This window comes from Micropterus salmoides, unplaced genomic scaffold (assembly GCF_014851395.1).
Source record: "Micropterus salmoides isolate LMB-PRFRI ecotype aquatic unplaced genomic scaffold, ASM1485139v1 Ms_hic_scaffold_1669, whole genome shotgun sequence".
NCBI lineage: Eukaryota > Metazoa > Chordata > Actinopteri > Centrarchiformes > Centrarchidae > Micropterus > Micropterus salmoides.
In genome coordinates, this window is record NW_024040784.1 from 1,603 (window position 1) to 12,617 (window position 11,015).

The following is an 11,015-nucleotide window of genomic DNA, read 5'->3' on the forward strand; positions in this document are numbered from 1 at the left end:
GCAGTCAGAATAAGAAATACTTCATTATTCCCCGAGAGAAAATTCTTGCGTCACAGTTGCACACATTACACATCAAGGCACAAAAGAATAGAAATAATAAAATAAGTTGGTCAGATTGCTTTAATAGCAGAAAAATAAAAAATCAATAAATTGATAGCGGCTGATGCTGAAATAGACACTCACATAATCACTTCCACTTAAGTGACTGTGCCTCCCAAAATAAAAGCGCGAGAACGTTTTTTGAGAGCTTTAACTTTGAAAAGTTCTGAATTAAAATTAGTGTCCATAGGTTTATAAATGCGGATCAAACGCCGGGGACGCGCACACACTGCAACACATGTTGTTAGGTTAATAAGTGTGCAGTGTGTTTCTTTACCTGATATACAAGACTCAATTTAAAAATACAGTAGGCTACTGGTAAGAACATTTTCCGAAGTAATTATATTGTAATTGTATTGTGTAATGTGTTATGTAATTTCAGTACTTGCACTACAAAGTATTTAAATTTAATTTCTGCTCCACTACATTTCAGAGGGAAATGTGGTCATTCTTACTGCACTGCATTTATAGTTACTTTATTTTGACATATGTGACACTAGGTTGAAAAAATCTGCAGTTCTCAACCTTTTTTGCTTGTGACCCCACAAGCTGCGTGTAGTTAGACCCCTTGTCGTGTATTAGATGTCTAAATTGTAATTAGTTCCGACTGGACTCAACCTATGAATATAGTTAAAGTAGTTCCAACTACTACTACTACTAGCTACTGCTTCACTGTCCATCCACTATGACTGCTTTTGAGCACCAAGCATCATTGAAAACTTGTGTTGTTTTAATAAAGAAGTGAGTCAATAGTCCTTCTTGTTTCATTACTTCCTGCAGTGTTGAAAAGCATACATTTTAAAAATGTGTCTTGGTCTTGACACATTTTCAATCAATCAGCGTTTCAATGTAAACCCTGGTAATAAATTTCATTCATTCATTTCATTTCCTGTGACTGCTTCACAATAAAAATCACCCCGTGTTCCTTCAGTTGAATGTTTTAAATATGAGCAGCAGCAGTTAGCATTAGCAGAAACTTGTGCAGCTGTTAGAGAGTGAGCAGTTAACAGTGATGGATTCGTACATGCCTGCTTCTCAAACTTTTAAAAGACAAAAGCAAGTAAAGTTAAACTCCTCACTGTGCCTCATTCATATATTTCAAGCAGGAGAAGAAATCTTTCCTGCAGCTCACATTACAACAGGCCATTTAGCTTGTGGCTTTTCAGTTCGGTCTTCACATGAGCAGACTTCCAGTCTGTGTGAATGGGTTTTTATCCATCAGGTTAGCCAAAAGCTTTTCAGTAAAGTGTGCAGAGTTGATGAAATCCTCTCCCAGTGATGCCTGAACAGTCAGAGATCCAGCATGAAATATAAGAGGTTAGTTTGGAAGGGATCAGTGGACCAACCAAACGGGTATTTCTGTCTGAGGAGAAGGAAATTCATCTGAGAGCTCTGAATGGAGCTAAATACTGAATTAAGTGTGTAATTTCTATTGTCATCATGTATGATTAAATAATTATAATTTATTTATCATCATAACTGTGTACACTGTGCAGCTTATCAAGTCATTACTTTAAGCTTTTAGCAGTTTATCTTCCTAAAATGCAGTTTGCTAGTTTCCAAAGTGTCCCCTGCAGAAAGCCGTATTTAAAGAAACAGTCTGACAGTTTGGGAAATCTGCTTGTTCTTGTTGGATCTCAGCTAATAATGAGCTAAAGTTTAAAAAGGGGAAACATACAGCAGACTTTACTAACTTCTACTGAAACATGTTGGTCTGATCTTTTGTGACTGTCCCTGTCACACTTTATCATTTCTGCCCCAAATTATTATCTAAAAAAGTCTGAAAGCTTTAAGAGTTGTGAGGAAACCTCACTTGGTCAGAAAGTGCAGGATGCCTCCCTGCTAACAGCAGGTTGGGCTTTATGTTCATATAGACAACAGAGATTTGTCAACCAGCAGAGATTTTGTTGAACCTTCATTTGTCAGCTTTTAATTCACTGAGTTGGTCAAAGACAAACATTCACAGTTTGGTCTACAAACTGATTTTTATTGGATTTCCAGAAAATGTACAATTTCATATAAACTGACATAAACTGTGGTTTAAGATTTTATCCATATTGCCAAAAACACAACAGCTGCTGCAAAACAGCTGCTCTGAATCACATCCTAAACAGCAGCATGCCTACCACTAAAACAGCAAAACTTTAATGTATGTTAATTAAAGAAAAAGAAAACAATAGAGTTTTTTCCAATCATTAGATGACGGATCTGTCTCGTCTCTATCCTTTCTATTGGCCTCCATTTCTCCTCCTGTTTCCTCCCCTTTCTCTCTCTCCCTCTTTCTCTGCCTACATGAAGCTGACTGTGGAAATGTTGTCATCATTCATACTGATGGACTGCTGATATCATTGCTGTCCATTCTGCAGCAACACACAGAGGCCAAAAGCTTGTCTATGAACCCTTTCCTCATGAACACATACAGAAATAAGTCTGCAAGAGGACTGAATCTAAGAAATGTTAGAGACAGGATAAAGAGGGTCACATCATGGTATTGTCCCAGGTAGAAAATGATGTCGGGCAGGAACAGCAGCATGTAAATAAGCAGCACCAGAACCAAAATTCCCACAATACGGTATTTTTCATCAGAGGGGACCGAGATGGAAGCAGACAGGGCTTTGAGGGTCCCAGCCAGGAAGAATATGAACAGTGGGAAGGGAAGGAGGAGGAGGACGGCAAAGATTATGTGTGTGATTATGTGTGTGACCATATCTGCATAAAAGACATATAAAGATAAAGGACAACAAAGACAAGAGAAAGGACCCAGACCACGACACAGACCACCACAGAGGACTTGATGGATCTTCTGAAGCGGTACCACAGTGGGTGGGCGATGACCAAATACCTGTAATACAAGATGGACACAAAGTCTTTGAGGAGCTTCAGAGTTATAAACTAATATAATGTTCAGACACAGAAGCAGCTCCACACATACTGGATAGACAGACAGATACCTTTCCAGGGCGACGCAGACCATGAAGTAAATACTGGCAACCAGACCAGAGAGGTAAATGTATAAGAAGATGTTTGATATCTTCTTATCCACATTTGGTACCACCTCAACGATCATGCAGCAGAGCTGAATCAGGTCGGTAATGAGAAGGTTGATGACGTAGATGGGAGCAACATGATCACTTCTCACCTGCAGGAAAACATTGGTAAAAGTCAACAAGCAGTTGGAAACATGTTGTGAAGTCCACCTCCTCCCAAATCTGTCATCTTGCTCTGCCCAGCAGCTGCAGTCAGAGCCATTTCTGACTTTTTCATCAAACAGAAATCTCAGATATGACCCACTGGCCAATCACTGCAGGAACAAGACTAAGGGCCAGATTTCCTGCAGCTTCTGCAGCAGTTTTTCAGCCACAGATATGAAGCGTTCTGGCTCAAACACATGAGCTGGATTTATCCAGACTGGAGTCGCAGTTTAAGGCTCATGTTTGTGTTTGAAAGGTGAGAATCTCTCCTCATTGTAAATGTATTTCAGGGAGGATCGCTCAAATAATAAGAGGAGAGATGTTAACAGAAGTTCATTATGTTTTCACTGTATTGAGTTACACAATTTTTCACCTGTCAGTTTGCAGAGAAACAGAATAAGCTGCATTAAATATAGGCTAACATTTAACTATAAACAGTTATTATAACCTCCCCTCTCTCTGCATGAGCAGAACAAAGACAATGTTGCCAAAGCAACAAGAAATAATGAGGTTTTAACCACATGGTACCTGGCACCTATTTCTAGGAAAAACGCAGAAGATAACAAACCCAAAATAAATCAGTAATATCTCCTCAACCATTAGGCCTAGATGCAAAATTCTGGTCTCCTTTGAAATATTAATATTTATTTTACCATTACAGACTACATGGATATGAAATACAGACGAAATATGATATTTTGATGCAATAAACCATCAAAACCATCATAAGATAGATTATAATGCACCTGAATATCTTCCAAAACACCTAGAATACAACTGTAACTGTAAATTTGATGAAAAGAAAATGATATACAACAGTTACTACACAATCTTTCAAAAATTTACCAGGCGAATGTCCATGTTTTGGCCATATTTACTGTTTATATGTTCACTTTTATTGGTAGTTATTCTTCAAAACATTATTTCTCTCCACACAACCACGTTCCAAATAATATAAAGCTTCCAAAACATTGACATATTGATAAAAACAATCAATATATATGACCAAAAGCACTCCCATGCTTTACAGGCCACAGCTTGAGAACAGATCATCCTACAGGGCTGTGGGTGGTCTTATCCTGCATGTCTGTGTAGCTCGGCAGCAGAGGCCGATAAAGATCGCCTCCGCCAAATCACACTCTTCTTCTCCACTTAAATGACACAAACTAAACTTCAGACCGCAGCCGATCTAAACAAGATGGTGGCCCGCCAGACGGTCTTTGTTGACACAAAGCAACACTGTTTTTGGACGGAAAACAGCTAGAACAGCGAAAATCGATGACGTAAAAAAAATATCAATTCATAAAATCAGGAAAAAGCTGAAAAGAATTATCTAAGGAAGCTCTATGCGGCCATCTGTTAAAATATTTTTTTATTCCATTTTACCATGATAACGGGATAATTTTCTCATGATCTCAAGATAACTGAATACTGATAGGTGAATACAGGAGTGGCAGGTGCGTTTCTTTAGGATAACTTCAGAAAGATTTCCAGTGTCACTGGTTAGCTCAGTTGGTAGAGCACAGGACATGTAATCCAATGATTGTGTGTTTGAGTCCTGCTCTCAATCATTTTTTTTCTTCTTTTGGGAGTTTTTTATTATTCTTTTTAACAAAGTTGTTATGAAGAGATTCAGGGGAATCCACACATGCTTTATTGTGAGCATGTGAAACAGTCATTTTATAAGAACTTTGTTGAAGGATAATAAAAAAGAAAAAAATTGGCCTTACGTGAGGATCAAACACACAACCCTGATTGTATATCCTGTACCAACTGACACAGGAAACTCTTTGAAATGATCAGAAAGAAATGCTCCTGCTGACCCCGTGTTAAACTACTGTTTTGTTATCTTGAGATCAAGAGAAAACAACATTCGTTGTCTCGAGATCTTGAGATAATTATCATCGGAAAACGGAATAAGAAAAATATTTGAACGTATGGCCATTTAGGGCTTCCATAGATTTCTGAGTGCGTGCTTGTAAAATTATTTCAGAGCGCCTGGAAGTTGTAGTGTAATAGGAAGTACTAGATTCAGAGTAGCAACCTGGAGCTAGAAGCCTCCTCAAAATACCTACGCCTGACATTACTACTGTCCACACCGTGTCGTTGACCCATCTTTAGATGTGTCACACATGCGCCATTTTCCACTGTCCTGTCTATGTGAACGTGTCAAAGCGGGAATAAAAACCACCACTTCCGGTCCTAATCTTCTAAATAAAATCTTGGCAATCAGATAAAACATAGATTTGTGTGTGAGAGATGTTTATTGTAATAACAGTTGGTGCATATTGGTAACCTTATACACAATAAATCATGTGCTCACAGATTTAGGCACAATATTTAGTGTCATAACCCTGCTCTTAGGTCATGACAAATACAGAGACAGACACTAAGACTACCACAAATAAGCATATTTATTACAATAAATTAAAAACAGCAGAACTAATAGCTACAATTTAATGTGGTTTAATTCAATACAAACTACTGAAGGCGAAAACTGCGTGTGTGTTTCTTCATCCTCCTCCTGTTACTATTCCCCTTGTTTAAGGACACAACAAACACAATAAGGACAACCACAAAGAACATACTGGTGAGAAATGGTGAGAGTACAGTCCTCTGTGGTGCTCCTATGCTGCTGACCACCTGTTCAGACACACCACCCCTGAGTTGCACAAACTGAAGGAAGTCCATGAAGTTGTGGAGGTGTCCTCCTGCATCTTCTGGAGCTTCTCCTGCAGCAGGAAAGGCTGGATCGTGTTAAAAGCACTAGAGAAATCAAAGAACATGATCCTCACAATGCCTCCAGCTTTATCCAGGTGTGAGTGAGTGAGCTGAAGCAGGTAGATGATAGAATCCTCCACACCAACCTCAGGGCGCTACGCAAACTGCATTGGGTCAATGAAGTTGGTCACCTGAGGTCTAAGATGGGCCAGAACCAGTCTCTCCAGAACCTTCATGATGTGAGATGTTAAGGCAACCGGTCATTAGTCATTGAGGGCAGATGGAGACTTATTTGGCATTGGAACAAGGCACGATGTTTTCCACAGCCATTGGACCTTCTCCAGGCTCAGGCTGAAGTTGAAGAGGTGTTGTAAAATCCCACATAGCTGGTCTGCACAGGCCTTTAGGACTCTGGGGGACCATCCGGACCTGCAGCTTTGTTCTGGCGCAGTTTCTCCAGCTTTCTGCGGTGGGGGAAGATGTTGAGTATATAGTCCGGCAGTCACAGTGACATCACATTCCCCATTACCACTGAGGGGAGAAAAGGTTTGTATTTTCTCCTCTTTGTTCTCCGCAAGTGCCGGCCCTGCATCCCCTTCATCTCCTTTTCAGTTCGTTGCGATCCGGGTTCTCGCTCCAGGCAGTAGTGTGGGCCTGGAGAGCGCGATCAGCTGATCGCAAAGGTAAACAATACCTCCAAACCCGTTGGTGTAGTGACCTGGCACAAGAAAAGTGCCAAGTGCCAGGAAGAGAACAAGAGAAAATGGTAAATCCACAAAATATAACAAAATGCGACAAAAACACTAGAAAAAATGAAGAAACACGCAAACGTGCAACAGGCCGAGAGCCGCCAGAAGTGAAAGATATAGATATAAGATATAGACATCAGATTGATAATCTGTGTCCATTTGCTTCCCCATATCCTAGAACCATTTTTCCTTTCACTCTGGTGAAATATTTATGCTGTGTCTTGGCCAGGTCTCTCTTGCAAAGACATTTTAATCTCAGTGAGACTCACCTGGTTAAAAAAGGTAAACTTTTTTTTTTTTAAAAGCACCTCAGCAGCCAACCCCCTGCCTGTGTCCTGTTCAACTAGTGCCCCAGCGGCTGGCCACCTGCCATTCCTGCCTGCTTGCCTGGCTGCCCCTCTGCCTACCTCACCTGGGAGAGAGTTCACCACAGATTAAAGACTCTGGGAGATGACTCCTCTGCTCTCCTACCATGCTAACTGTGCTATGGAATCAGAGATCGCATGAGGGCGACGTGGACACCGCCTCTGCCCCTGTGCCTCTCCGATGCCCTGCTCCAGTCTTTGCTGCCCAGCTCCTGCCCTCAACACTGCCCAGCGCTTCTGAGTCAGTGGTTGGACCAACTCCTGCTTCTGATTCCCCAACAGTGAACTGTCAGTGGCACGACCTGCTCCTTGTTCCTCATCACTGGCCCAACTGACGCCTCTTCCTGGTTCCCCCCATCAGTGGCCTGACCAACACCTGCTCCTGGTTCCCCATTGGTGGCCCTACCTACACCTGCTCCTGGTTCCCCATCAGTAGTTCAACCGAAACCTACTCCTGGATTCCTGACAGTGGTCAGATCGACACCTGGATCCTGTGCTCAGTTGGCGGCCTGTCCGACTCCTGTCACCTCTCCCTGCTGTTTTACAGATTCTACATGCTCTTGCTGTGCTTCTGATGATTCCTGTGCAGTAAACATCCCCTGACCTAGGGGGCAGCAGTCAGAAGTCAGAAGAGCTTACAGAGTTTCCTTGGCTCCATCGGTTCTCCTATTGTGTTCCTTGATGACGCTATCCCTGCAGCCCAGAGACCCTGCTGTTGACCTCCAGTCCTCCTGTCCTGTCACCTGTCAACACTTGCCCTGACCTCTGGCCCTCCTCCAGATACCTCTTCATTTTGGACTATTCTGATCTGCTTGTTTTGTGTTTTGGGCTTGGCTATGGTTAGGAACATCAGAAGATGTTCCTTGATGAGGAGGGTGGTTGTGGTTTTTTGTTATGATTTGTGGGTTCAAGTGTCAGTGTTTTGTTTCTGTACGGATCTGGTTTTGTTTCTGCGTACTTGTCCAGTTCCATCTGATTTTGAACTTTTCTGGTGTTTGTTTCAGCTCTGTGTCCTGTCTGCCTGATTCCCCTGATGTGTGTCACCTGTGAATCACCCTGCCTGCCCGAGTGTCATGTGTTGCACCTGGTTGCTCTCCCTGCTGTCTGATGCTCGTCTGATCTTGTAGAAATGACTGTCAGATCTTTTCAGTCTTTGTCCAGTTATAGTTGTTTGTCGAGTGTTCTGTCTGTGTTCTGAATTTTTTTAAATTTGAGATTAATCTGTTTCTGATTCACCTTTCATTCGTGGAGTTAAACCTTTGTTTTGGACTTTGCTACATGTAAGTAAAAGAATCCCGCTTTTGTTTATTAAAACTTCACAAACTGAATCTGCACTTCTGTGTCTTGCGTTGGGTCCAAAATCTGCGTCTCACTTGGTCAACACTGACAATTTTTGATGGCATTCCAAATAGTTGTAAAAACCAAAATACAAATGAATATCTACAAAATTTCATAATTAATGAAATAATAAGCCCATATAATGCTGTACAAACTGCTCTGACAAACGTGACGACTGTTTGATGTTAGTCTTGAGTTCATGTACAGCTTCATGTACATTTTAATTATGGAGTATATTATTCCTGTAAGTTTATAGATCATTGCAAGCCTTTGTCCCAGCCCCTGACACCTAGCCCCCAAACCAGATCAAGATACTTTCCAGACAGACAGGCTGTAGGACAAACACATTTAGAGCCCAGACAGTGCATGTACAGACAATAAATAAATAACTCTCAGTCAGAATGTACATACCATAGAATAAAGGGCATAGATGGCCACGAGGGTCAAAGGAAGGCCGATAGCACTGATTATGAATGTCACCACATCTTCGGACTTTGTATCATAGTTGGTGATGTTGCTGTAATTCTGGTAGTTGGAGGTGAAGTTGCTGTAATCAGAGCTTTGGTCATGTTTCGTGCTTTTACTGTAGTAATCTTCCATTCTTCAGAGTGAAACCTGTTGTTTGAAAGCTCAAGTTATTAAAAGGGAGCAGGTTTTTAAAATCTACCTAACATTGTTCAGTGACATCACTAAAGCTGTGAGGTGAAGTTCACACAAACACAGTGTACCTGTAGTTTACCCACAATCATATCAAATCCCAAACTGCTGTCTTTCACTTTTTATCATCATTCCTCAACATTTGTTACATTTAACTTTTGCAGGATAAGAAAATAACAAAATAATAACAAGTTCTAGTGAATAAATATCTGTACGTGCTGATACAGCATGAGGTCATTACTGCAGCCACAGAACATCGCCCAGATGTTTCAGTAATTTAATGAATAATGTTAATGCACATTGGTTTAGGACATCTTGCCTGTCCGCTGTACTCGATGCCCCTCTGCCCTCTGAGTTTGCATGAGGAGGTTTACATGACTGATTAATCTACCTGATGAACCATCTGCAGATTTTATCTTAAGGGGACAGAACGTGCACTTTTCCTTGTTGGTGTTTATTCTGACATTATTTTATTGCATCATCCCTGTCTCCCTCTGTCCACGTCCTGTCTGTCTCTACTGTTTCCTGCAATAAAGGCGAAAATGGCCCAAATGGCCCCAAAACCTGAATTAACTACATACAAGTTATTATGTTTAGAACTGATTGCTTATTTAACTGAATCATTAACTGACTGGAACCTGTCTTGTGTCACATAACTCTGTCCTCCAGACACATTTGATCAACAAGTACTGTTTGGCATGTCTTGGTTGTTATCATTTTCTGAAAAAAAAAAACACTATTAAAAATCTCTCAGTGGATTAATGTTGGGTCATCAATAGTACAACATATCTGGACTCCATTACTTTAATGTCTGAAATCTCATTTTCATCATTCTTTCTTTACCTCATTTAATTTATTTGAAATACTTCTTTATTGCATGCTTTCATCATTTTAGTGTTTTATAGGAAGAGAAAAAAATTAAACAAAAAGTAATTGGTTTAACTTCAGTATTCTGTATACCATGTCCATTTATCTGTTTAATTCACTCTACATAAGAGAGAAAAGTAACATAAACATACCAAAATTTACCTTTAAAAGCTGCAAAACCCACCTAAAGTTCCCTACTCCGGTTCGCGATATTTTGTCCTCCGCATCTAAACAGCCACCTCAAAAGGTGATAACATGCAGTAGGTTGATGATAGTCTACACCTGCTCTTCTAAGAAAAGGGAGTGCCACAAATCCCAAATCTTGGCCATAATGTTACTTCCCACTGCTGGGTCGAAGACAGGGCGAGCTTCCCAGAAGAACTCGACAGACATACTAGCTGTGTTTCATGTACCACATTTTAAACATCCATCAATGATAAATATCTCAAATGTCTCCATAAACAGGACATCAAAATGTATGACTAAAAGTGCGAGCAGACTATAACTAACCATAACTTATTTGAATGCAGATTAAAGACAGACACACTTACACACGTGTCTGCCAGAGCTGAAATATTATCTCAAGTTATCGTATTGTTCTGTTCTAACTTGTCCTGAATCTACCAGGTCAAATTGTTATTTTCTCAGAAATTTGAACCACAGCAGTAGATAAATGGGTCACGAACATGCACGCGCTTGAAGCTCTAACACATTGTGTGTGTGTGTGTGTGTGTGTGTGTGTGTGTGTGTGTTTGTGTGTGTGTGTGTGTGTGTGTGTCAGGGTATCCTGGGCACATACTGACCATTTGGCCCAACTGATGAGTGTGTATGTCAGTGTGTGTGTGTGTATTGGAGGGGGGGGGGGGTAAATTGAAAAGAACTTATTTTACTACCGGCAATGAAAAAATTATGAAAAATACAGTTGGTCTAAAGCTGGAAAGTAGTCAGGACAAAAACATTAAAGGGTGTAGATGTAGAGTGTATGGTTCTTTTGTGTTTCTTCTTTTCATACATGTCGGAGTGTGAAT

The 11,015-nt window shown here is 40.7% G+C and overlaps 1 protein-coding gene across 1 annotated transcript; it reads right to left on the reverse strand.

The window, feature by feature from the left end:
• Nucleotides 1-2,470: 2,470 nt before the first annotated feature.
• On the reverse strand, nucleotides 2,471-9,063 carry LOC119906553 (G-protein coupled receptor 4-like; the record flags this gene model as incomplete). Its single annotated transcript, XM_038723921.1, has 4 exons — nucleotides 8,875-9,063; nucleotides 3,051-3,238; nucleotides 2,815-2,941; nucleotides 2,471-2,782 (listed from the first exon to the last, which is right to left on the reverse strand). Coding segments are annotated over exons 1-4 (816 nt in total), but the record flags the coding sequence as incomplete, so codon positions are not given.
• Nucleotides 9,064-11,015: the final 1,952 nt, after the last annotated feature.